This window comes from Ceratosolen solmsi, unplaced genomic scaffold, assembly GCF_000503995.2.
Source record: "Ceratosolen solmsi marchali unplaced genomic scaffold, CerSol_1.0 scaffold10, whole genome shotgun sequence".
Lineage (NCBI taxonomy): Eukaryota > Metazoa > Arthropoda > Insecta > Hymenoptera > Agaonidae > Ceratosolen > Ceratosolen solmsi.
Window position 1 is genome coordinate 20,966,732 of NW_011948412.1, and position 26,326 is coordinate 20,993,057.

Below are 26,326 nucleotides of genomic sequence, written 5' to 3' on the forward strand. Positions count from 1 at the left end.
TTCTCTTTCCCTCATAAACCAATAGCCTTAAAATAGCATTCGCATAAGCGCCGGACAATACGCTCGCCCATACAAGTGTCGCTTCGCTATGAAATCACGACGCATATAACAACGAGGCTCCCACACCACTGGCTCCGATTATTTTGTAGGGAGTGAACCGGGCGCGCGATTGATTATTCAAAGATTCCCGTCGCTTTAACTCGGCCTGACTCGTCATGGCCGTTATCACATTGAGTGTCGGAAGAGTCGGTGGGGGCATCGATAATGGCGGGATAAGAGATGGTTGGATGGCTATGCGACCGACGGGGGGATGGAAGGGGGAAAATCGTGGCTGGCAAGTGCGCATATGGGTGGGGCGCGCAAAAAAGCCATTGCTTAAGGGGCTGGCATGTGTGACGGCGCAACACGAGAGGATTATAACATCAGTGGATAATTTTGTGTAGACTGGTCGATGGGGGGGCCGTCGAGGCCCGAATTCCACTTTTTCACAATACTACGAGCGCATTACGAGCTTAATTCAGAGTATGAGGGCCGGATGGATGTACAATTTGCGCTGGGATTCTGGGCGAGGCCTGGAGATACAGTTACAATGGATGTTAATGGGGTTGGTCTTCCATTGTTTACTCGGTGTTATTCTTCGGGCGCTCTGTTCTTCCATCTCGGTCGGAAACCAATGCGAACAACTCGATCCTATATCATCACCTTATTATTTACGGTACTTTGCAGCCTTGCTTCGTCGATTTATATGCGCATGCAAGTGGGGCCTTATTAATCAAATTCAGCACCGATCTTAGTCAAAGTCAGTCCGACAAAAAGCGAGCTCCAGCCCCCCAGGATATGACAATCGAATTTTCTCCAGGATCCGCGGATCCAAAAAGCTTTTAGAGCAAGAAATCTTGGTGAATGCTATTAAACGGATGAGGGAGGGGGGATTTCGTTTGAGGGAAGGGTGTGGCGGCGGTAAGATGAGGAGGATAGGGCGATCGGCCGGGGCGCGGGCCCTGTCAGGACGTATTATCGCCCTTCGAAGACTGCGGGCAGAGACGCGTTAGATGCCGCCACGGTCGATACGCGCGTTTTACCGGAATTAAATCTCGTGTTTCACTCCTTTTATATGGATACTCGAGACGGGGCGAATTCATGATCCAAGCGATGCACGATTAAAAGTGAAAGTTGTTTTTTGTTTAAGCACCGAGAATTTTTCGATAGGCATGCATCGCGCAGTTGGCTTTCAGAGAAATTTCAACGTGCCCGTCACTTCTAATCAAAATTACCGTCGCCACTTATGGGAACCTGATTTATTAAACACTCCTTCCGTACTCTTATGGACATTTATCCCATCGGCACCAACGACCACCCATCGATTATTATTATCAATTTATGCCCGTGACAAAACCAATCAGAGTTAGCTCGAAGATGTTTGGCATAACTCTCATCTCCTACACCAAGCGCGCTCTGTCGCTTTCGTGCGCGACAATAATCAAACGAAATTGCTGAAGAATCTGCCCATCGGGCCCACAGAGACAAAAATAATTATCTTCGTGAAGCACCCGACTCCAAAAATAGGTAGCCCCCGAAACTCGAGCCATATTTCTTCGATCAATTGCACCACCAAGTGCATATTCCGAACCTCGATTAAACTCCCGATAGTGATTGCACTCGCGCCACCCCCGTTACATCATGTTAAAAAGGAAAAAAATTACATTCTCATAACAGGCGGGAGAGAGGGAGGGGTGAAACTGACTCTCCGACATCGTCATAACGGATAGAAGAAAAATAAAAAGATAGACGAGTGCCAAGAGCAACAAAAGATCATCGGCGCTCTATACACACGCGGCACTTGTTTTCCAATTCATTTTAATTGAAAAGAGATGGAAGGGGAGCGGCGGCGAGAAGGAGACATGTAACGAGGGGAAGTCCTTGTTTTGCGCGGGGGCCAACTGTCGCATCGCATCATAACCAGGGCGCGCGCGAGGGGCTAATCCTGAAGCACTCGTTCACTGTCGACGCACTTGGTAGTAATTGAAGGCCACGCAGAAGCTTTTGGAAGCAGCGAACTTAAGGGCCCATGAGTTTTGTGGATTAATCAGTGGAATATCTGCGGAAGATGTTGAGTGTGCGAATTTTCGCTTTCGTTCGCTTTGCCTTGTCGGTAATCCAAGAGGTCACGCAAATATTTGATTTTCGTATAATGCATGGGCAAAGTTTTATCAGTTCAATGCGTTCAGTTTGTGAATCAGTTTAAACAGAGTCGATCTCATTTATGTATTATGAAATTAAGTAGAAATATAATGGAACGAGGAGTAAGTATTTTTAAATTATTTGTTCCAATTGTTCCTCATTGTGCAAGTTTAATATATTGCCTGCAATGATTTCAAAGTTTATAAGCTTTATTATATTAAATTTTCTTTCTACTTATTTTTCATTATATGCAACTTTAAATATGTAACAAATAATATATTTCAATCCCCATTCAACGTGATACATCATATCTTTATCAATGCTCTTTCTAATAATAGTACCGATAACAAATAAATATTTTCTTGCTATCATGTTGCAATGTTGTTAGGAAAAAGAATAAAAAACACATGTTTGAGTGACTAATCGAATATTTGCAATACAATTAAATTTTTAAGATCCCACAATTGTTAGTGATACGGCGATAAATTACAAGCTTATTACGTATTCATTATTATTCGAATATCCCAGATTGCTCATAAAATCAGCTTTAATCGCAATTGGAATAGATAGAGTATTACCACGACTTTCTCAATATGATACCTACATATCGGAATAATTAAAAGGATTAATATCAAATGTACACGAGAGTAAAACAAAAAACAAAAAAAAAGAAATCAATATCTATGAATGAAAAGAGGTGTAATGGGCAATTAATAGGATCACTTTTAATAAAAGTGCGGCAACAATTCATATTTATTGTTGTTGTGAGAGTAACGGTTGCATTGCACCATCATTACGGTAAGTAGAGTGCTCAAATAATCAACCAGTAAAGCCACGAGAGACTTTTCCAAATAATATTTGACTTTCATTGATGGATTCGCCATTAATATTGGGAAAAAAAAACGATGGGTGCGCCACTGACGTAGACTCACGCACATATGTATCGACAAAGATGCCACTTCGACAAGACCCTCGAACGTTAAGACGAATTGCGCTTTCCCCCATTATTTACTCAACGTCGTCGGCACACATATTCAACTTTAATTCCCCACATTAACCGAATTTCATCGCCTCGGACACTGTGAGTCTCGCGCACGAGAAGTGAGCCGCGCGGAATTCATCATCCCTAAATCTGCGCGTATACGAGTATAAGTAATCATCCACGTTAATTCCACATGGTGCGTAAATGTTTTCATAAATAAAAGAGTGGGTGGATGGGCTGGGGGAGCTACGTTCTGCTATCGAAAGATTTGTCGGGTGCACGATGGGAAAGGACGACCGAGCGGCTCAGACAAATTCGCTAATAAAATGCGCGTCGGCGAACTATCGGCGTTACATCTACAACGTCCCTAATGCTCCGCCCCGGGATTATGATCCTAACGCAAGTGTCGAGACTTATTATGGATATAAGTGAACAATTACTGTTTGCGTCGGGTGCTTCCCTTTCCTCGCTCTTGCTTTGCTAGTCCGAAATTTAAAGCAAGCAGGCGCGATTGATTTTTAGACTGTAATTTCGTATTCAGAGAGGCGTCAAATTTAATACTGGAATATTCATTATTCGATAAAGTAGCACGATGTTACTTAGAAAAATCAACTAAGCATATTAACTTGATTATTTGTTATAAAAATTTTATTTTATTTTTGTCAAATACAGCAAGTGAAAATGGTCACATAATCAATACGATTTTTACCTTGATTAATTGTAATGAATTGCGGTTACATCTATGCCAGACTGAAACGTCGAATGATATTTAATTCAAAATGCTGAAATTAATATTTACGAATTTGAAAGTGAACTTACCAAAATTAAATGTAGTTTGCTATAGCAATATTTTCTCGATCTACCTGTGTGTAATGAATGCGAATGAATATATATGTGTGTGTGTGTATATATATATATATATATATATAAATGCTTCATAATTTTTAATCATAATAATTTGAATGTAGAAATGTTTTGTAAAAATTCTTTCATATTATAAAATTTATATTATGACACTTGCTCTATATCAAATATTATATAATATAGAGCGACGATAAAAAGATATATTAACGAAGACTTTGTTTCTTTTATGAAGGTAGAGTTGTTTCATTTCATTTTTCAAATATAAATTTTAGCATATTGTTGCTATTAAAAATAAGGAATACACTCTCAATTCTACTTATTTTTCAATTGTTATTAATATTAGTGATACGCAGTGACAATTTATATTTGCCATCATTCTAATAAGAAATTTGAAAAAGCCCGCATAGTGAAATTAATAAGGCAAACGTCAGCGTTATACAACAATCGCTGCTGCAGACTGCATTAGCATAGTCGATACCCGTATTCCCCAGGTTTATCGAAGCATTCCATCCAATAATCAAACTCAAAGCAAACGAAGCGTGACGAATAAACTCTTTTCTCCCTTCCTCAATTTCCTTAAAATAGTTGAGAAATCCGCGGAAGCTTAGCATCCCATGTTCACGTATAGAAAAGGAGAGAGGGTGAGCCTAGAGCAGTGACCCAAGATTGCGATCTATCATTGAATGTTTGTGGGGCTCCGGGGCAAATACATTGAATTTATTTATTGCACCCTCGATTACGGCCTGGGGAGCCGCTCGTGCCAAATGAGCCTCCGAGTCAGTGAGCATGAGTCGACCCCCTGCCATTAGCTAACCATATGATTATTTCATAGCGCCCCCGTATAATGTCATACCAAGGGTGAAAATCTTACTGGTGAGTGGAAGAAAGCGCGCGTTTCTGAACTTCTCTAATTCACTCGCACACTCATATACTCAATCACTCTAAATCATTCTCACTCTCTCTCTCTCTCTCTCTCTCTCACTCACACACACACACACACACACACACACACACACACACACACACTTCCCAGTAGTTCACGAGTAATCAGCATCGATTATTGTAACTCTGACGTGATAACGATGTAACGGTTTTTCTGAATAATTGTCACCTGCTATTAGAAAAATTGCATGTAGAGATAATAATATTGAAGACTCGTTACCCCTTCCATGATGAATATATACGTGAGCTTGTCTGAGATGCTGAATATTTGATAAATATTCGAGCTCGTGATAAGCTACTACTCATCACTTTGCGAACTCGAGCTCTCGCATAGATTTGATATGTTGGGACGAGTGGCGCTCGGTTCCGATACCACTTGTTTGACGACTTCCATGGATTCCTTTCCTTCTTAAAAATGTCCGTTATACGGATACTCTAAGAGTGGATTTCTCTTATATCACATAAAGTCTCATATTTTTATTGCTAATAATATCGTCAGACGCTCGACCATTAAAATCTTAATTTAAATCGGAGATTATAATATATCTTGCATTTATCACAACCTTAAACAAAATTATTTTAATTACCATATACATTTAGACAACACTCTGCTAATTTGAGAAATCATTTTCTATGCGTTACCACCGAATTTCTTAAATTAAAGTTCAATTAATCCTAAAGTTTACACATCAGGTTAGTGGAAAATCAGGGTTTAATCGTGTAATACAGTTAATGAGTACAAGTATGCGATTTTGATTTTGCAGTATCATCCGAGTGCGTGAAAGTATCGATTGTGGAAAGGTGCCACGATTTGGATGATGTAGCATTGTCGGCCTCGGATTCGGTGACGGTGACGGAACACTTGTTACAATATTTACAGAGCCTTCCCGATATCTACCCCGAAAGCGATTCGAGCCTGCTATTGACAAATGTCTCCGTCTTTCACGCTCACAATCTATCCTTCTCTTGTAAAAATTATACTACTTCCCCAGCGTCTCTCATCCTTGTATCCCTCTTTTGTTATCTCTTCCTCCTTCAACTCGTATCGTTCTTTGTCATTCAATATCCCCCCTTACCTCTCGTTACTTCATCCCCTCGCTATCGCTCCCGTTCTGTTTTACTCACTCTCTCTGTCTCTATCTCTATCTCTTTCTATCTCTCTCTCTCTCTCTCTCTCTCTCTCTCTCTCGTCCCAAGTAGAGTATATGTTATATAAAAAGAAAATAAAAACAATATTCAGAAAAGTATCGTTTTTCTTTCTACAATTCGTCACTCGAATCGCTAAAGAGAAAATAATTGTGAAAAGCATAATGCGCCATCGAGTGCAATGTTCTTTGCTAGTAATGTTTCGATAATTCAAAAAAATTATTAATTGCCTAATACATAATGTTATTTGAACTTTTTCTATTTTTAAGGATTCGCGATTGCTTTATAATTTCATACGCTTCACACGTGTTCCATAATAATCTGACAATTTGATAATTACACATGATTTCCAAATACTATTCAGGTTGTTGGATATTAATGTGCCGACTTAGTTCAAAATAACATCTCATTATTACAATAGTAATATCTTTATAAATTATTTTCAAGCGAATATAAATAACACGATATTACGCACAAGCCAAGTTAAGGACAAGGCACGTACATTTGATTAGCTTTAAAACTGCAGTTTTTAGTTTTCACAAAAGTTATAATCATACAAAATAAGTACAAAATTCTAGAATAATTTATCAACACTCCAAATCTCAGAGATATTGAAAATTTCTTAAAATTTATATAAATACACGTATATTTGAGATAACATCTCATACGTCTACCTTCAACTCTTATAAAATATAGTGCATTTCTCATTCCTTATTTATACTCTAAAGAATTCCTCCGAATTCGATCTGTACGATATAAGATTACTCGCGAAAACCCTCTTCGCGAAAACCAACGGCAATATTCGTTGAAATGAATTTATTCAAGAGCATACGCACACTTTGTACAGCAATAATGCATAGCCAGCGGTAAATACGAATCACGCAAGACTGGACCAAATAGCGGTGGTAGCGCGAGTGCTGAAATAGGGTCAAAATAGGATAGGATTGCGTGAAGTCGTCGGCATTGACGTCATCGTCATTGCCGTCGTCGTCGTCGTCGTCGTCGTCGTCCTCGTTGTCCTCGTCGTCCTCGTCATCGTCGGCGTCCTCGGTGGCGTTGTCCTCACTCGAATTGGTAATGTATTATAATCCCCCCTCCCGCCAGCACCGTCGCCCTCCACTTCAGCATCCAGTCCCGACTCAGGATATTGCTACTCCGTTGGCTCGTTGACGCGTAATGCATTCGTGCCGAGGTTGTCGGGATAGAGGGTGCGCATACAGAAACACATACGTTTGTGCAACTGTGTATATAGTACATGTGCCCGGGGTGCCGAATAAAGCCGTCGAGCTCGCGCTTAAGGCCGGACGACGTTTTTATAGTGCGCATTAAGAACCGCGGCTCGATTGTCGTGGATCAGCTGATGCAATCCTCCTATCGCGCGATTGCGACAGATTTTATTTATTTATTTTACGCTCGCGCCCTAATTTATTCTCGCTTGTAGGCCAGGACTAGTTCGCTTATGCGGACGACTCGCACGCCATTGGAAATACATTTCTTGTTTGCGTTGAAAGGAATTTACAATTCGAAACGAAGTACATAATGCCATTGTTATGGTTTTGTTGATTTACCGAGAAAAGATTTATGAGATACTTGCTTTGTATCTTGTGCTCAGGCGGAGTTTACATTGTCGAAATTGGGCATTTCCAAGCATTGACGATTCAATTGCATTAAAATTTCACCAAGACAGTTGAATTGGTATTTATGTTACAGTCAGCGATAATATTACAGACCGAAATGTATTTTTAATGCAATTTACGATTTCGAACTAGTTACGCAAATCAACCGGTTCTAGTTGCTAAGTAATACGACAGAGTAGTTTATTTATTGAGAAACGAAAGCTCGAACTTGAATGATCAATCACGATAGAACGCCAATGAATGAGAGAAGCAATACACCCATAAAAGTCCGCTCACGCCCTCGTCGTGCGATTAATTGCACAATCGCGAGTGAATAAGCAGTAGTAGCTGCGTCCCACGAAATAAGTCGCAAGCTCCGTAATAATACTCGTAGCGTGGCATACTCCCGCGTCCCGTCCCACCATCAATTTTTTTCTTTTTTTATTGTATGAGTATTGCCACGACGACGACGATGACGACGACAACGATGAAAACAACGACAATGACAATGACAGTGACAAAAAAAAAAAGAAGAAAGAAAGAAGGAGGAGGAGGAAAATACAAGGCCAACCGAAATTACTCGTAAGAGGCGAGTGCACTCGTCGAGGCTCGCATTGATGAAGACGCGAAAATGTGTGCTCGTCGTCCCTTTGGCACTTGTTTTGTTGTTTACGAGGGGGCGACGTGCGACTCCAGCAGTGCCGTAGGACAAAAGCGACGGGGGCGCGAGTGTCCCCTGAATAAGCCCAGTCGCCTGATCAAATATACCGGGATGTGCTCTTGCAGGGAGTGGAGAGGCTCTCGCCCAGGAGCCCCCACATTAGTGTGTATTGATACACAGTGTCGCTGACATCTTCGTATTATGAACTATTCGTTGGAGGAAGGACATCAGGGGTCGTTCCCGAGGGTTACAGGAGCCCAGGTTACTAGAGTGACCCCGCAGTGGGACTCTGGAGTGGAAATTTTCTTTTACGGCTGCAACATCGTTTTACTCTAGAATTATGGCGAATTAGAGCAGCGAGATCGATTGATTTTTTTTACTTGGTTTTGATGTGGAATTAAAGAGAATTAGGATTTAAAGGGGGAAAAAGGCTTTTTTTTATTTGCCTGTTCTAAATTTAATCCTCGATCAAATTTATAATGTGAGCTTTTGTGAAGATGTCGATGTAGGCACATCTTTATATAAGTAGAACTTGGCATTGGAATTATGTTTTAAAACATTAATTTCAAAAGTAAATATCTAAGAATACTAAGATGCGCTTTACTATTCACACCATTAAAGTTTATATTTAAAGAAAATTTATCATCAAAAGCTCGTTACTAAGGAGTTTTGTTATACATTATTGTCTCCATATGATCTCATCATTCACATTCTAACGTCTCGTTGATTAAAACAAAAAATTTTTAGATTTCTAATACATGTTATAAAATCATCTCTTCTTAATGTTCCACGTAGAATTTTCGTTAATATTTAACATAGATAACCATTATTATACAGCTGTTTTAAGTCTACTGTAATTGGATCAAGTACGAACAGGGACCACTTAAATTATAAATAAAAATACCGCCTACATTTTAATGGCTGTCCTTCAACCGTTTGCAAATCTAAACACATATTAAACACTTACAACTTGTGCTTGATGCACAAGTATGTTATTCAAAATTCTGAAAACATGCCCTTATTTACTATAAATCTATTAATTATAAATTTAATTTATCAAAAAATTGGATTATTTTAAATTGAATACAATTATAGATATAGATATATGTGTGTGTGTGTGTGTGTGTGTGTGTGTGTGTGTAAATATATTGCTGTAAATTGTTGTAACAAACATACAGAATTATCGGTTTTTCATAAATACAAAATCGACAATGTTTTTTATTATAATAAATCCTTAATAGCAGCATCTACGTGGAATGTTCCAGTATAAAAAGAGCTCCAAGAATATTTAAAAACTCTCTATATTAAGCATCGCCACAAATGATTATGAAAATAAAATAAGATGGACTAATAACCGTATACCCACAGCACAACCTGGAATTCATTTTGAAAACATTTAATAGTATTCTCTCTCTCTCTCTCTCTCTCTGTTTCTCGTACATGCGATACGATTCAATTCTTTGAGCCAATGTCAACTTAATTGAGATCTATTCGGGCGCGATCATTCCCCGTAGCCAATCGGGGGCGTATGGATCGTCACGGGGTTAAGCACCGACAGCCGGTAAGAGTTGAGCCGATCATCTGGCAGTTAGCACGGCAGATGCTCCCAGAGGATCGGCCGACGTGATTCACGACTTTGCCACTACCTCCCTTCTCCCTGCCCCATCACTGACTGCTTACTGCCGTCTCTTTCGCTCTCGGTTTAATCGTGAGTACTTGGGTCCCTATGCGCTCGCGACGCGACAGTTATTCGCGTGCATACTGTATCTGTACGAGAGCGTTACTAATTTTAAGAAGCGCTGTGTTAATATAATTATTAAGAGATTATGGGAATAAAGAGTGTGTGGGAGGGGTAGGATAAACAAAAAAGCCAACTTTTTATTAATCTATAACTGCGGACTTACTTCTATCGCCTATATGTCCGTATATATATTAGAATAGATTTTGGATGATACAGTCAATAATAAAATTTTTAATGAAAAAGGCACAACGCAACAAAATAGCAGCATGATTTGTGATATGTGTATCAGTGTCTGTACTGATAAGTTCTGATAGAGAAAGTACAATAGATTAAAATTATGCAAATATAATTACTACTTCACGATGATTATCTTCACAATATTCGTAGAATTAATTTCCATATTTCCCCAACCGATAGTATCTGCCTATATCAGTAGTCTTGTGAAACGTATTAGTATATTACGTGGTTGTAAATTATTGACAATAATAGACACTGCGCGAGACAACGCCGGAGCATGCAGGATTCATCCTTAAATACAAGAAGCGAATTTACTTAAAATTTTGAAGCAAACAGAATTATTTATCCAAGCACCAGTTTATCCTCTGGAATGCTAATTCTATGCGCTAATTTAATACCGAGCGCATATTTATCTGCATATAGAAATGTAATTATTCAAATTTGTTCTAAGGTGATTTTGTGAGTCGAACTTCGTGTTCGCCCATCTTCGTACTACATGTACAGAATTACATCATTAGCATATTCTTCGATTAACATTTTAGAATTCATTTGACAATCGTTGCACACGCGCGTCTTATGTTCTCAATTTGTGTGACAAAACAAATTAAATATCATTTATAAATTACACTAGTCAAAGATAAAAGAAACGACAGATTTTTAAATAATAAGTTGGAACGTGTAAAGTAATTACTGTACTGTTCGATTACATTGAAATTTCTTATTATTTATCGATTAACTTTAGAATGTTACTGAACATAATAAGAAACTATTACGCTTGACGTCAATCATCGAAATAATGGATTTCCGAGGTTGCGAAAGCTTATCCACGGATGTTTGTGATTTGCGCATCAGTGAATTTCTCGTTATCCATCTACATCTCACAGCCTAAAAGTGTGTAAGATGATTCTATGATAAGTATAGCAACTCAGATTGGATGATAATACTATGATATTTCGATGAATTGCTTCACTCGACTGTTTATTTACTCAATTCAAAACGATGCTCTAGAACTCAAGAAATGGGAATCTGAATTTTAGAGCTAAACGAGCTTGCCTAGGCTGACCGCACTCGCACTTCGCACGGAACTTCGATATAATCCCTCGAAAAATAAGGAAGTCGAAGCATCGACTTTTGGAAAATAATGGCTACGTTGTTAATCACCTATAGAATCATTGTGATACTGCCTCGCAGCAATGGTAGACCTTGCGATACAGCTCTGAGCCGAAGAGACAGCAAAAGCTGCAGTGGAGCCTCGCGTTTTTAATGTCGCGGCTGCGTAACTCGGACGGTCGGCGGTGCCTTTGCTGCCGGGGCTGCCGATGCTTCAGCAGCACCTTGGCCGCGTCGCCTCATTGTAGGGGGCGAAGCACGAGGGAGGTGGCGAGGCAGCCCGAGGAGGGGCTCGTCTCGAGGGTGAACGGCTGAAGAGAGCTCAGTCCATTAGCAGATTACGTTCCCGCATCCCCTTCCACCCAAGCGGCTCACCTTCCGAGGAACGATCGCCCCCTTGGACTTTGGAAAAAATAAAAAGGACGACTGGGTGGGGCTTATCGATGAGCCAGGAAGCCGATGGGATTCGAAGTATCCTTGGAAAAAAATGACCAAGGCAAGATTTTCTGCCGCTTACCCAATGCCGGGAGCTTTGGCTCGTTGACCAGGATCTCGCTCCTTTTGAACTCGCGGCTTTGCTCATACGTCCAACTATGGCGAACTTCAGGTGGAGGAGTCGCTCAAGTCCTGATCGTAATGTAGTTAGCCAAACTGATTTCCTAATCTTGGTTTAATATATCTCGATGTTGATAAGAGCACGAAATTCAAGCGAGTATATTTACATTTGCTAATTAATGCGCTTAAAAATAAGTTTACATTACATTAGCAAAAAAATGGTACTGCAATATATAAGCAGATATTCGGTCTTTATAATTAGAATGATGATTTATTATATTAAGACTTCTAAATAAATAATTGAAAATCTAACATTTACGTATTTAGCATAGAGTTATTAGTTTGCTGAGTTGCACGATTTAGTCATTGTACTGAAGATAACTAACTAGATATTTGAAGAGTTAAGGCACATTGTAAGTCCATTGCTGCCGATAATTTAATAAATAATTAAAAATAAACGATAATTCGGCATAATAAGAACATCTAATTCCTAAAATAAATTGATCTATAATTCGTCACTGCTCCCTATTAAATAAGCCGTCATGTAACCGTTCACTATTACGATTGACAAAATCGAAAATCCAAATATATCAGTGCAATGCATAAAAACACTTTCCAAATCTTACCAAAATACATCAAAGTCAAGAGTCAAGCTATTGGTAAAACAGAGCCCATTTCTAAATGCAGGGGCCGTATCGACCTGTGCATCCACCGGTCACATAGTGTCTCAAAACAGGCGTTGTGTGACAACGTCATGTCGTCACTCTTCAAGACAAAGATACACTCAGTGTTCGTCTAATTCATCAAGGGGGAAATCAGATTACGATGCGTCGCAGATCAAACGTCCCCTTGATGCAGTAAACTTAATGGAATTTTCGACCCGCCTTCAAAGGTATACCACTTTGACCTCTTTCCTGCCCTCCCTCTCCCGCCCCTTATACGAACCTACCTTCTCATCGAATTGGTGTTGTTCATCCTTCTTTATCGACTTAATCGACGTGGTTGGGAAAGTAACCGCACCGTTTCCCTCGGGCCTCCAACAAAATTCTCATCCTGAGCAAAGATTACAAATGAATTCTTCTTTTCCGTGCTGCTTAAAGGACTGTTTTTCTCAGCTACTTTATAAAACGACGTCGATGTATAGACTTGTGTATAAATTTTTCACAAAGTCACAGTTGCGCAAGAGACGCAGATTGAATTTTTTTCTTTTTTATTTTCGCCGCCTCCAACTAATTTACCTCTTCATTATGTAGCTGCTGGATTTGCACTCCTCGACCCGTTATTCCTTATAACTCCATTTTCTATTATTTCACTACGTCCAGAAAAATTATCTCTTCTTTTCAAAATATAGCTAAATATATCATAACTGTACGTACTGGTTGCTTGCGCATTTGATCAGTTAATTTACAATTCTTAATAAAATTAATAAATCTTTCTTAATAAAACTACTATTATTTCGTATGACACACATATATATATATATATAACATACTATTTTGGAAAAATGAAAATGTTGATAAAATAATAAAAACTGACAAAGGTTAATAAAATGGTTAAATAAAAAAAATATAATACTAAATTTTTTTTCTCTATCATCATACTTATTTTTTACACAATTATGATGTATATTTTATAATAGCCAGTAAGAAACACTTCGAAAAATTCCGTGACGAAATAATTTCCATAAATTGCATTGTAAATATTTTTTGTGAAAGTATATGTTTTTAAAATGTTTATAATTATAATATTTTATTTTGTGAAACATAATAATAAAGACTTGCTTCATTAACACCTTGTTCTTATTAGAAGATCCTTTGCGCATGAGATTTAAGATTAGTAAACATAGATTATAATATATTTATAAGGTTAGAACATTGTTCATAAAGTAATCAGTTTAAAGATTTTAATTATCACATTTAACAAATAACGTTATCATATATATTCTTAAATACAATAATGTACAAAAAACATTTTAAAATGTTATTTTGTCCTTATAATATTGATGATGATGATGATTATTATTATTATTATTATTATGATAATAATAATAATATCAATAACTTTCTTATTAATACAATTATGAAAAGTTGTAATTAATAAAATAATTACTTTTCGATCTTATCTAGTTAAATACAAAATTTTTGCGTGAATGTTTATCAGTTTAGAAATACTTAGAAACATCGGTCAAAGTGATATGCAACCCGAAAACAATTAATATGTAAGATCATAAATAAATCAGTTGCGGTTTTCTACTAGAAGTAGATTTATATTTTTGGTAGTAAAGTTCCTATTATGTGCTTGCTTTCAGCACTGCAAAAAGTTTCTAGAGTTCACTATAATTGGAAATGGGGAATTTGTGCGCCTAAAGTTTTAGATAGTAAATTCGAATGCTTGTATATACTAAAGTTAAAATCGAAATTCAGCACCAACCTTTTAAATCGAAAAAGTTTCAGTTTCTTTTCCTTCTATAGTAATTCTCTATGTTCCCCCATAGGAATTTAATTATATTATATTCTCTTTAAAAAGTACCTAATTTTAAAATTGTAAAGTGCAATCTACATCAAATCATTGAAACATGTACAAGTATATTTAAAAAATATTAAATTAGAATGAAAATATCAGCTTTTTGTTTTTTATGTAAATATTTTTAGTAACTTAGGGTGATATCATATCTTGCCAAGTATACAATTATATCTAATTACTTTTGTTTTAATAAAAATGTGACAGAAAGTTGCAGTATACATTGGAATAATAATAATAAGAAGAAGAAGATAAAGAATGATAATGATAACGATGCTTATGATAGTGATAACGATGGTGATGATGATGAATGAAGCAAATATTTAAAACATGTTATGATTATTGCGTTGCTTATTAAATTTTTAGCATATCATGAGGCACGCGCCTGGTAGTACCTACAACAATATTTATACAAACTGTTTCTACAAACATTCTATCTAATAAAATTAGGTCTGACTAAGCCTAACGAATAAACCTTTACATCACCCCTTTTTTCCTAATAATAATTTAGATATTTCCATGCAGATTGGGCACGAAGATGCTCAGCGGACAAACTGTCGTGCTTCCAATTACAGGCTTAATCCTGCTTTTGATTAGAACGTCTTGGAATCGCATTTCGGTAGGATTAATAATCCTACTGTACTGTTTATCGAGAGATTGCCAATTTCTATTAATTATTTTTTCTTTATATATATATATATATATATATATATATATATATATATATATATATATCGATCAATTTATATCATCGTAATCATTCGAACTTTTCAATTTTCGCTAACGCGAAAGCAATTATTGCCGTTACTAAAATTAAGCGAAATTTTATTTAACAAGGCGTGATCGTTCATAATTTGATGGCTAGATCAGGGTCCGTTGGAGAGGAGCGTCTGTTTGCAAAGTCTTATGGCTGTTATGAAAGTTATAACGGGCGAATAAGACCGAGTCTGTTTTAATGAGGCAAAAAGTGTTCTTTATCTTGAGATTATAAAAATCTGCAGACATTTTTAAAAGGGATTAATGTATACATTCATCTATAAGTATTTAAAGTGATCCATAAAATATGATAAATCGTTTTAAAATTATAGCAAACTCAAGTATGCAGTATTTTACGAAATTAAGTCGCATTATTTACACAAAATTTACTATTTAATTTATTGTTCGATTCAAGATGAAATATAAAAAAAATAAAAATATCAAAGTTTAATTATCAATTAAAAGAAAGTGTATGTTACAAAAATTATTTAAATGTTCAATAATAGGTCCAATAATATAATACCATAAGTCGCTGAAGTAGAGCAACTAAAAAAAGCTTGTATCATTTATTAATTGAATGATAAAAATATTTTTATATATAAACAAATTGTGAGTGACGCTCTTACATATTCGGTATCTCTTGTATATATTGCTGCCTTTTACAAATATTATAAACGCATTGTTCGTATAATCACCAAAATGGCAAGAAGCATGCTCGCGCGTACCCTTTATTTACATAATAACTAGTTAGCTTTTAAAATAAACCGAACGTGCATTATATGTCAAAGAAAACGAGTAGTCGAAAAGAAGACAAAGCATTATGCAAAACAAACGACGCCCGGATCTTACATGTGTAGTAAAGCTCGATGAGCATGTAAGTCTCATGTACGTATGCACAAGTGCAGAAAAACTTTCTGGTAGTGTAGTCGCATCTGTTGACCTCGTTTTCGATCAAATAATATTATTATGCGAATGTACACGAAAGAATGCTTATTATATGTACAGTTAAAATTTTGCTACGATAATTGTTGAATTATGATTAGCTTTTGTAATTTTTTTTCACTTTTCATTCGTTCATTAAAACGCGTATTTGCCGTAAAGTTAACTCTATTCTCGAAATTACGGAACAACAATAATCGCTAAGTAATTTCGCATTGTGTTTATTACAATTTGGAAAGCATTAGAATATTCCAGCACTTGAACACTTATAAAGATATTATCAAGCAAATATCATGGTTCTGGATAATGCAATAATTAATAAATTGTTGAATTAAAGTACTATTTATTGTAATACGCGTGAACGCAAATTACTAATTATTTCGAGAATAATATAAAGTTTTAAACATAATACACTCCAAGTTTTTCATTAAAATTACTAGAATATTTGTATACTTATTGATAAAATAATTAACCGAAAGATTTGAAACAAAAAAACAAAAACAAAAACAAAAATATTTACTTGAAAATAGTAATTTATACATTTATATCATATAAAGGTCAGAATTAAACGAATGTCTTATTTTAGAAAACATTCTCTGGTAATTTAATTGGAAATATGGATACAAAAATTAAAGTACATAAAGTTTGGGAAAGTGCAACCAATACAAATTGAAAAATAATGCATGAATTTTTGTAACAATTCATGATTGATTTTATACATACTATAAATACCATTTACATTGGTACAGGCAAATATAATTAAAAATTATACACGAATATCGTTCGCAACCATTATTAATAAAATTTGGTTAAAATTACAAAAAAAAATTCTAGCGACTGCACAGAATGTTATAAAATTAGATTTTATTATAAACAAATATTAAAAAATAATTAATGGACATTAAGATGTAATCGAAATTTGCTGGCTTCGTTTGTTACAGTTTTAATATAAGATTTGAACTATTCGATCAATTTACTACGCGAGTGTATTAAAACAAGTACAATATTATGAGAAGAATGTGAACGAAACAACATCGTATTCAAGCAGTTAATGCGTACGCAGTGATATAAAATATAAAAATAAAGGAATTCAATATAAAGCATGAATAAGAAAATCGTAAAAACGACGGGTATCTTCGTTTGCCTGATTTAAAGTTTGAAAGAGAAGATGGAAAGGCTGAGGGGGGGGGGACATACGCCTCGTCGAACTGCTTAAATCGATAAAATCCAAGTGAGGAAAGTGCGAAGTGTTAATAAAGTAGCGACAGCAGGCAATGCTGAGTAATAATATAAAGCATGACTGCGGACTTTTTGATCAGGAAATTAATCACGGACGCGCAACGCCGCCAGCCAGTTTCTCTTTGATTTTTCTCTTCTTCCTTTATTTGAAAATCTACGTAGTCATGAGAAAAAACGAGGCATTTATCCATCGTGCATGAAAATCACGATTGGAAAGCGAATGGCGCTATACGAAATTTTTCATCCTTTTTCCTCGCTACACGAACTCATAATCATTATCGAAATTGGTACCATCGTGCCGAGCAAATATCGTCATTATGGTCTGACTTAATTGTTCGGAAGTAGCGAATGAATTTTTCTAGCAACTAGCATAATGGGCACTCAGGTCCGATGCAGCATCGACGAATCCATGAAAAATGAATGACGAAGAAAGGTATTCTTTTAAAGTCACACTTTTTACTTAACAAAACACGCGTTATTATTTTATCGGACGATTTTCCAACGCGTTATTTTAAAAAGGAAGAGTCAGAGGGCACGCGACGGTTGAGCGCGTTAGGACCTCGATAAATAAAGACTAAGTACAATGATTTCCTACAGCTGTCAGACCGTTTATCCACCTACGACTTGCTCTATTTATCTCTAGCTCCCACGGGTATCAAGTTATTTCTGAGTTCTTGCATCGGGCGCGCTACATTTTGTGTACGCTCACGTTTGAAAAACCGTAGCACAGCGTATATTCGCTAATCGGCCCGAATTGTAAAAGTCTCGCCGGCCCCCCCCCCCACACTTACGAAAAATAAGAAGCGTCGTACAAAACTAACAAAAAACCCCTTTCCAACCAGGTCATAATATTTTTCCATCGCGCTCGTCAAGTTCCGGGCGACTCGGGTTTCGGGCCGCAAAAAAGCGCCGAAAATAAAGCGAGCCGAGGGGAAAAGCGGGAAAAGCCAGCGGTGAAATCGGAAACGCCGCCCGCAAAAGGGTTGGCCTCCTTTTGGGAGGTCCCGACATCGGAAGTTGACCCAGGTGCCCGGGATATCGGGTCGCCAAGGCAAACATCGAGATCTCGGGTGGTCCAGCCGCCGATCATTGCGCGGTTTACTTTTATCGTGACGCGAAAACTTTTCTCGAGTAGAGACAGAAATGTGAACGGTGCCAATGTTTTCCGATCTAAAAATGGCTCGCATCGGAGTGAGTTGGCCGAGGCGGGGATAAACTTTCTTCCGTGCCTTTTGTTCCTTCGCCTTCTGTGGCTCGTGGTGTTTGAAGGCCTGCGCTTCGTATTTTTATTGCGTATTAATGGACGATATTGATTCGCTGGTTAACCGAGACGATTCTATGTAGTAGTAATGCTGGGTGGAGATCCTTACTTTGCTCAGCAAATGGATTCGCTGAAGGGACGAGATATTTCCTACTGGTTTAACGTTTCCTGTGATTTTCATCGGATGGAAAATTTTTATTGATCGATTCCCTTGGCTGTCCTGTCATAAATTCATGTTGACATTCAAGCATATTTTAACCGTCAAAATAGCTCGTCAAAATAATAAACATGACTTATGTGATACAGCCTTGTATTTTTGCAGACTTTCCTCGCAATAATTCAAACGTTATTATTTTATATCAATAAGCTTATGTTCGAAAAAATCTCCTCACTTCCCCAATACACCACAGCCGTCTAACTCGCACATTTTGCCATTTCAACGACACGTTATTACTGCATACTGAAAAAGACATTATTCTAGCTTATCCATATGAGAAAAGCTGGAATTCGAGTATTTTTTAATCTTACAAACATTCTAGTAAAACTTCAATGATATTATTCTTGATGGAAATTAGCTGCGAAATTCTATCGAACAATGCAATAGAGTTGTCTCGCAATCATTGTAAAATTGGAGATTATAATTATTCAGGGAAGCCTATGGAAACTCGGAACCACTTACCCGACAATGTCCTGGAGACGTGACTGTAGCGAGATTTTCTCAAAGGGTGTCTCAGGCACGAGAGCACAGAGGAGCTGCATCGTGGCTATGACGGTTCCGCCGTTTCCACTGGAACTACCTGAAACTTCCTGGGCTTGGCTGTTATCATCGAGACTCGTCAATATCTAAAATCAAAAGGGTGGCGATATTAATGTGTGCTCGTTACTGCTTTTCAATCGTTATTTAGGAGGGGCAGACTAAAATTTAATTGGTCGATTATCTGTCTCTTGCGGATAGATGGAATTATTATTAATGTACGAATGAGTTGATTTTATCTAAACGTCCATTCTACATCTTTCACGAGCTCAACAATTGAAAATAATGCGCTTATTTTTTAATATTTATTGTAGACTACTTATTGAGAATAAGTATGTTTCTGCGTTTTTTTATTTTATTTTTTTATTTTATTCAAATTTAAAATCAGTATCTAACTATCGAAAAGTTCGTGGCGCAGTCGACGTGCGAGTCCTTCTGACCATAAAATCCTCGCAAATACAACATTCATTATTCAAAATTACATTTCTTAATATTAAACCGCTATGCTATACCTACTTACTCGACTTAGCCATGTGAGAGCTGTATTTACATGGAGAATTTTACAAGCTATTACCCTTTTTCCATCCATTTGGCTAGTCTTTGTTTAAAGGGTGTTAATCTAATCAACTGGTAACGTCATAAAGTTACATACATCACAAATAACTCGCCTAACATGCGCATAACTGAAGGAAATAGAGGAGCATCGGTTCGCCGCGTGCTAAAAATCCTCGCCCCGTAAATCTTATTTTCTATCCGCCACCCGCGCTAACGAATCGCACACCCGCGCCTTCACCAGCAACACGCGGGTGCCTCCTTTTTAAACAAAACGACGCGCCCCCATCTATATCCGTTGGTCGTTTAACCTCAAAAGGGCCGTTCGGTCGGCGCTCCTATGTCTGTCTCCGTCCCACTGCCACCCTCGCCGTCCGCAACCTCCTTCCTCCCTCATGTCCCGCCGCCCCGGCGCCAATGCATTAACAGCGAAAGCTTTTAGTAACGTCACGCGGCCACGAGAGAGTGAGTGGAGAGGAGAGCCGCCCTCACTTTGTGTGGCGAAACGACGAAAATGCGCGTCGACAAGAGGTCCGCGAGGAAGTGCGATTTGTCATTTGTTCGTTCTCGTGAGCAAGCAAGGGAGGGCGGGACGTGGTCGGGTAGAGGGTGGAGGACGGGGGAAGCCTTTTACGTCCGGACGATTTGAATGCGCTCTTGAGGCTTTATGATGGTGATGCTTGCGACGCTTTTTAAAGCGATGTAGGATTTAGACTCTACGCTATGACCATTTTGCGCAAGCATTCCATTCGCTTCTTGCTTACTTTTGGGCAAACTGAGTACCTGAATTTTTTACGAATACTTTTCTAGAAAGAAACAGAAAATATTCAATTTTTTTTCATTTCAAAAAGCAAAAAAATGCGACGTAAATGACATTTATGTATGCTAATTGTAATTTGTAAGATTAAGGATTCACAAATCCCATCTTCATCCGTAAGACTCTTCTATCGAAGTTCGACCAAAATTTGGTACGTCCATACACACTGCATGCAAAAATATTTTGACAGTAAGCGTCGTAATATCAGTGATATGTTACTCGAAAACATCTCTTCATTATAGAATAGTAAAAAATAATAATAGACTTTAAACGAACAACAAACAAAAAACTCAAAAATAAAAGTGTCCGTTTACTCGATTGCATTTATGAAAAACTATTATTTTTTTAACATATTGGAAAACTATATATATATGCATGTATGTACATAGACTTAAACCAAACATCATCTAATATAAAACACATACGTATGTATTTTAGAATCCCTTATAGAATAATATTTTCATTATGCATTTTTTACGAATAATTATAATCAACTTTTAAAATTTTATATTAAATATTTTCAAACAATTCTTGGCTTCAGTGTATAAAACTATTACCAATACTTATAACTTATGCTTATATTAAGTCAAATTGTTATTAAAAAAGTAGGAAAAAGAAAAAACCTTATTGTAATCTTCAAAAGTAATTTTCCTAGTCGTATTACTAAAAGATATATCAGTACAATACTTACATTATTTTTCTCTACCTTCTCTCCTTTCTCGCTTCTATGTCTTCTTTTTCCCGTCTTAAATATTATGAATAACATACACAACAGAATCTCATCCCCATATAAACATTAATAGGTGATTTTTATTCTATGCGTATATGTATATGTGTGTATGTATGTATGGCCGTGTGTGTGCATGTATGTATGCCCGTATCCGAATATGTGCGCGCGTGCAGGCTCCCATTTGCGTGTGTGCCTTTGGAAAAGTCAAGACGACCTTGTATGTCCCCTCGGTTAAATTATAAATGTTGCCCTTCGTGTACGGAAATTGAAAGTCCACGGTAGAAAAGAAACGATTCATTTCTCTTTGCCCAATGATCCACGATCATGATCGCGTGATCAAGGGATAGTTTTTCGTGGCTAATAAACGTTACCGAATTTAAAACATACAAATCAGTCGTTTACGCTCGATTAAATTTTCTTATTCGGAGATTGGATGCTCAATTTAATATTGACTTATAGAAATGACCTTACTTATAAATAAATTGAAATTTGCTAGTAAACTAAACATAAATAATACCGATTCCTAAAGCAATGCAAAATTATTTTTGCAATAAATATTTTATTTAAATTTAATCAAATGTTTTTCAGTAAAAATGTTAGATAAAATTTCTATTTTTATTTTTTGAAATATATTAATAATAAAATAAAAATAAATTGTAAAAATACTAGTATTATTAAATTGTTGATACAAATAATGTCGCTTTAATATTAAAATAAATAAATTAATAAATAAATAAATATATATATATATATACATTATAATATAAAATATAAAATCCTTAATCGTTAAATATATTGAATATATTATTTTGCAATACATCTCACTACTCTTAAAGTTACGGTTTTCTAAAGAAAGATTGATTAAACAAGAAGAATTTATCAATGTTTATTTCCATATTTCTTTTATATTAATATTATATATTTATATATAATATACGAATATTAAACCTTTATTCTTCCATGCATAATAATAATTGAATACTACATTTGTAATAATCCGAAAGCAAATCCTTGTACAAGTCTTTCTTACTCTCTACTCTCTCTCTCTCTCTCTCTCTCTCTCTCTCTCTCTCTCTCTTATTTATTTTTATATATATATATATATATATGTGTGTGTGTGTGTGTGTATGTGTGTTAAAAACATCTTTAGCTCGAGAAATTGATAACTCTTGATTATTACTAATACAACGTAATTGATAAAGCTTGATAGCTATAGTTTATGATTTAATAAAAATTCAGACCTTGATTTAAATTAACACTTAGAAAAAAATATATATATGTACATATATACACTTTTTAATGTGATTATAAAATGCATGAAATGAATGTCTATTATTAGAATTAATTCAAGGATGAGGCGCAATGGATGGAAATAAAATTCGAAAACCATATGACGAAAAAAAAAGATATAAAGAGAAAAGAAATAGAAGTCTTATCAAAAAGGACAAACATCTAAATAACCAATTAAAATTGACAGATGCGAGCACAATAGTTAACGAACGCTCCACTCGCATATAATGTTTAAAGTTACTCATAAAAGTATGAAATAAACGAGAAATTAAGCAGCAAAGCTCCTTGTTAAATAAAAGCATTTTTATTTATGGGGAAGGCGGAGGGAGTTTGCCGGAGAAAGGTGCCCGGCGAGTCAAAAGAGCGACTGGAGGAAAAAAATGAAAAGCTGCCCTCGCGAGTGCCACACAGTTCGACTAAAAGCCCGAACTGACAATAAAGTGATGGTAAGCCGGCGGCGAGTCACGGTAATCATCGAAATTCGTACGTGCGTCAGTCAATCCGTGGCTGGCTGCTGGCAAAGGCTTAGCCAAGCGAAAAAAGGAGACGAGGTAGCCGAGGCACGCACGCGCAGTCGATGAAGAATTCGTCGAAGGAGGTGGCGGCGGCGGCGGTGGCTCACGAGAAGAAGCGCGGAGGCTGACGAAAAAAAAGAGCCAACGGAATGCGGGAGGCGACACACGCACGCTCGACCCTAAGACGCTTTAATCCGTATTTTTGCGGAACGGACGAGCAAGTCTCCGCTGGCCGTATCGCCGTGGCCGAGACTCGTCGGACGTGCGCGTTTGCGTTGTCGCAAAAAAACAAACAAAAACAAAGATAAAAGAAATGAGAAACGAAGGAGAAAGAGAGAGAGAGAGAGAGAGAGAGAGAGAGAGAGAGCAAGAGAGAAAAAAGAGGAAGCGAGGAGGTGCCCGCGCTCCCGATTGCCGGCCTCGCAATAATTGGATTAAGCGCTTCGACGGCTCGGCATTTCCAGCCGCTACCGACACACTTTTCGGACACTTTTCGTCTGTCTTGCTCTCGTCAAGTGGCGCAGCGTGGGTGGACACGTATCACAGGCCGCGGCCTCTCGACGTACATTGGCGCGGCCAATTGACAAGCTCGTCTCTTAAGAAACAGTCGACCGGCGATTAAGCTCCTTCCGGATGAGCTCGCGCGCTCGTCGTGCGAACGATGAAAAGGTTTGGACATTGAACCGCACTGACAGATGAAATAAAATACCGAGGTGGGTAAATAGATTGGGCGGAATTTTAATCGACCAACGGAAATAATAGGGACGTCAAGAGTGCTCGTACACGAAATTCAAACTCCTCGCTTGTTTGGTCGAAAGCCGAGGTCAAGTTACTACTTATCCACCAATGCTAGCAAAATGTTTTAACGGTATCAATGGGGGCGATCGAAACTCCATACAAACACGTATGGAGTTGCATTGCAAATGGTATCTCAAGCCATTGTTAGTTAGCTAGCTTGGAAATGTTGGGGATTGGCCCTTGAAAGGAGTGTGATGCCGACCGGTGAGGGATGAGACAAGCGACGCGAATAATGGAGGACAAAAGAAAGCTTGAAGTTTGAAGCCACCGCCGTCAGAGACTTCGCTTGCAATCGAATATTAAGCGTGTCTTTTGCGAGAAACGAGTTCGCGCAAATGGCTTGCGATGAACAACGGGGAGTAAGGTAACGCAAATCCTGCAGGCGGGTATATCAATTAAATAGAAATGCGAAGAACCGGCAAACATGACTCGCATTACCTAATGAAACGTGGATCGATCTCCGTGGAGTTCCATGGGAGCTTCGGCGTCGCGACCGCCACCGCTGGCATAAATCAACGATGAAAATTTCCGTATCGGAAGACGGTAAGACTAGCCCAACGCGCCTTATGCTCAACCCATCGCATGAATTGTAATATCCTAAGGGCGCCTGATAAGCGCGCTTATGACTTAAGATAATAAGGGAGGAGGAAGGGCGTCCCAGTGGGACGATAAGAGCTGAGTTTGCGTCGGGTAACGAAAGCCGAATATTTCAATCCCAATGAGAAGCTCTTTGCGTGCTGTTGTAAAGACATGCCAGGCCTCGCGTACTTTCGCCTTAATCATTCGGTATAACTGAAAGAAAGGGGTTCGCAGTCAATCGCGTTTGCTTTCGTAAGCTCCCGGGCTCTCTTCTCCTTGCCTTCCTCGTTGTCGTCTCTGGGCGTGCAAGGACACGCGCACCAATCGTTTCATGTTATTATTATTATGATAGTGGTGCTCGAGACGGGCTTTTAAATTCGGAAATGTTCGAATTTACTGAATTCTACTTTTCTATGCTGTTGTTGCTCGGAAAAAATTGCGACAATCATGAAATATTAGAGTGAGAGTATTGAGGATATGAATGTACGTTGTGTTGTCTTCTGCCTTTCTTTTCTTTTTGCTCCTATTACCTTACTCTTATTACTTCTACTATTACAATCACTACAATTACTATTACTATTGTTTTTGCTGTTGTTGTAGTTGTCGTTGTCGTTGTTGTTGTTGTTGTTGTGTGTTACTATTACTATTGCTACTAGTTACTATTAAGACTATTGTTATTATTATGTGTTAGACGATGAGATCGTAATTTATTTTAAAACTGACTCGGGAATATTTGAGAGGGGCGTATATTGTATTGTCGTTCCTACCATCTCACTTGTTCCCACGCGAGAAGTGGCTCTAACATTGTACAAATAAATAAATAAATAAAACAAAAGTAAAATAGCTGTAAGATAGTAAATGGATAGTAGATGCATCGTTTGTGCATGTGGCGCCATCTTGAGGAAGGAGGTAAAAAATATTTGACTCGTCTAGCTAGGAAGTTTGTATTTGTCACCGTAATATAAATTTGAAAATATCGCAGAATTTACTTACCTCTAATCGTTGCATCAGAAGATCGAGTATCACGATTATTTTATTGCTTAGTAAAATAGTCTCGATGTTAGCGCTGTGCCTGATAAGGCCGGATAAGAAGACACGACAGACGGAAATGATACTTCTAAAATAAATATTAAATCCAATTAATAAATCATCACTAATTAGTAGTACTCTAAAGCCGAATATTTGACGGTAAAACTTACTTATTTGGTAATGTTTGCGACGCATTTTGTGAATTTAAACAGAGATTTAATAAATTCGTTAAAGTTTCAAAGCCATTAAGCTGTGAAAATGTATCCTGATCCAAGGGACACTGAAAAAATTAATGAAAAAAAAATAAAGAAATTAAATTAACGAACAGAATTATAATATGCGCATGACTACACTAATTAATACAATCATGAAAAGCAATAATTGAGTGACACATTGGCTCGCTAAAGTAGCAACGGTACTTCTTTCAAAATTAACGTAAATATGAAATCTGCAGCACTTTACTAAATACTTTCTCGGTGGTTTAAGTAGCGCCACGTAAAACCCACAAAACA

The 26,326-nt window shown here is 37.4% G+C and overlaps 1 protein-coding gene across 1 annotated transcript in view; it reads right to left on the bottom strand.

The window, feature by feature from the left end:
• The window catches only part of ssp3 (short spindle 3), a 49,699-nt gene that overhangs the window by 16,132 nt on the left and 7,241 nt on the right, over positions 1 to 26,326 (bottom strand). Inside the window, exons 13-15 of the mRNA XM_011499286.1 lie at positions 25,985 to 26,104; positions 25,779 to 25,902; positions 19,430 to 19,593 (exon numbers count right to left, since the gene is read on the bottom strand). Coding sequence (XP_011497588.1) covers positions 19,430 to 19,593; positions 25,779 to 25,902; positions 25,985 to 26,104 — 408 coding nt within the window. The remainder of the gene's footprint in view (positions 1 to 19,429; positions 19,594 to 25,778; positions 25,903 to 25,984; positions 26,105 to 26,326) is intronic.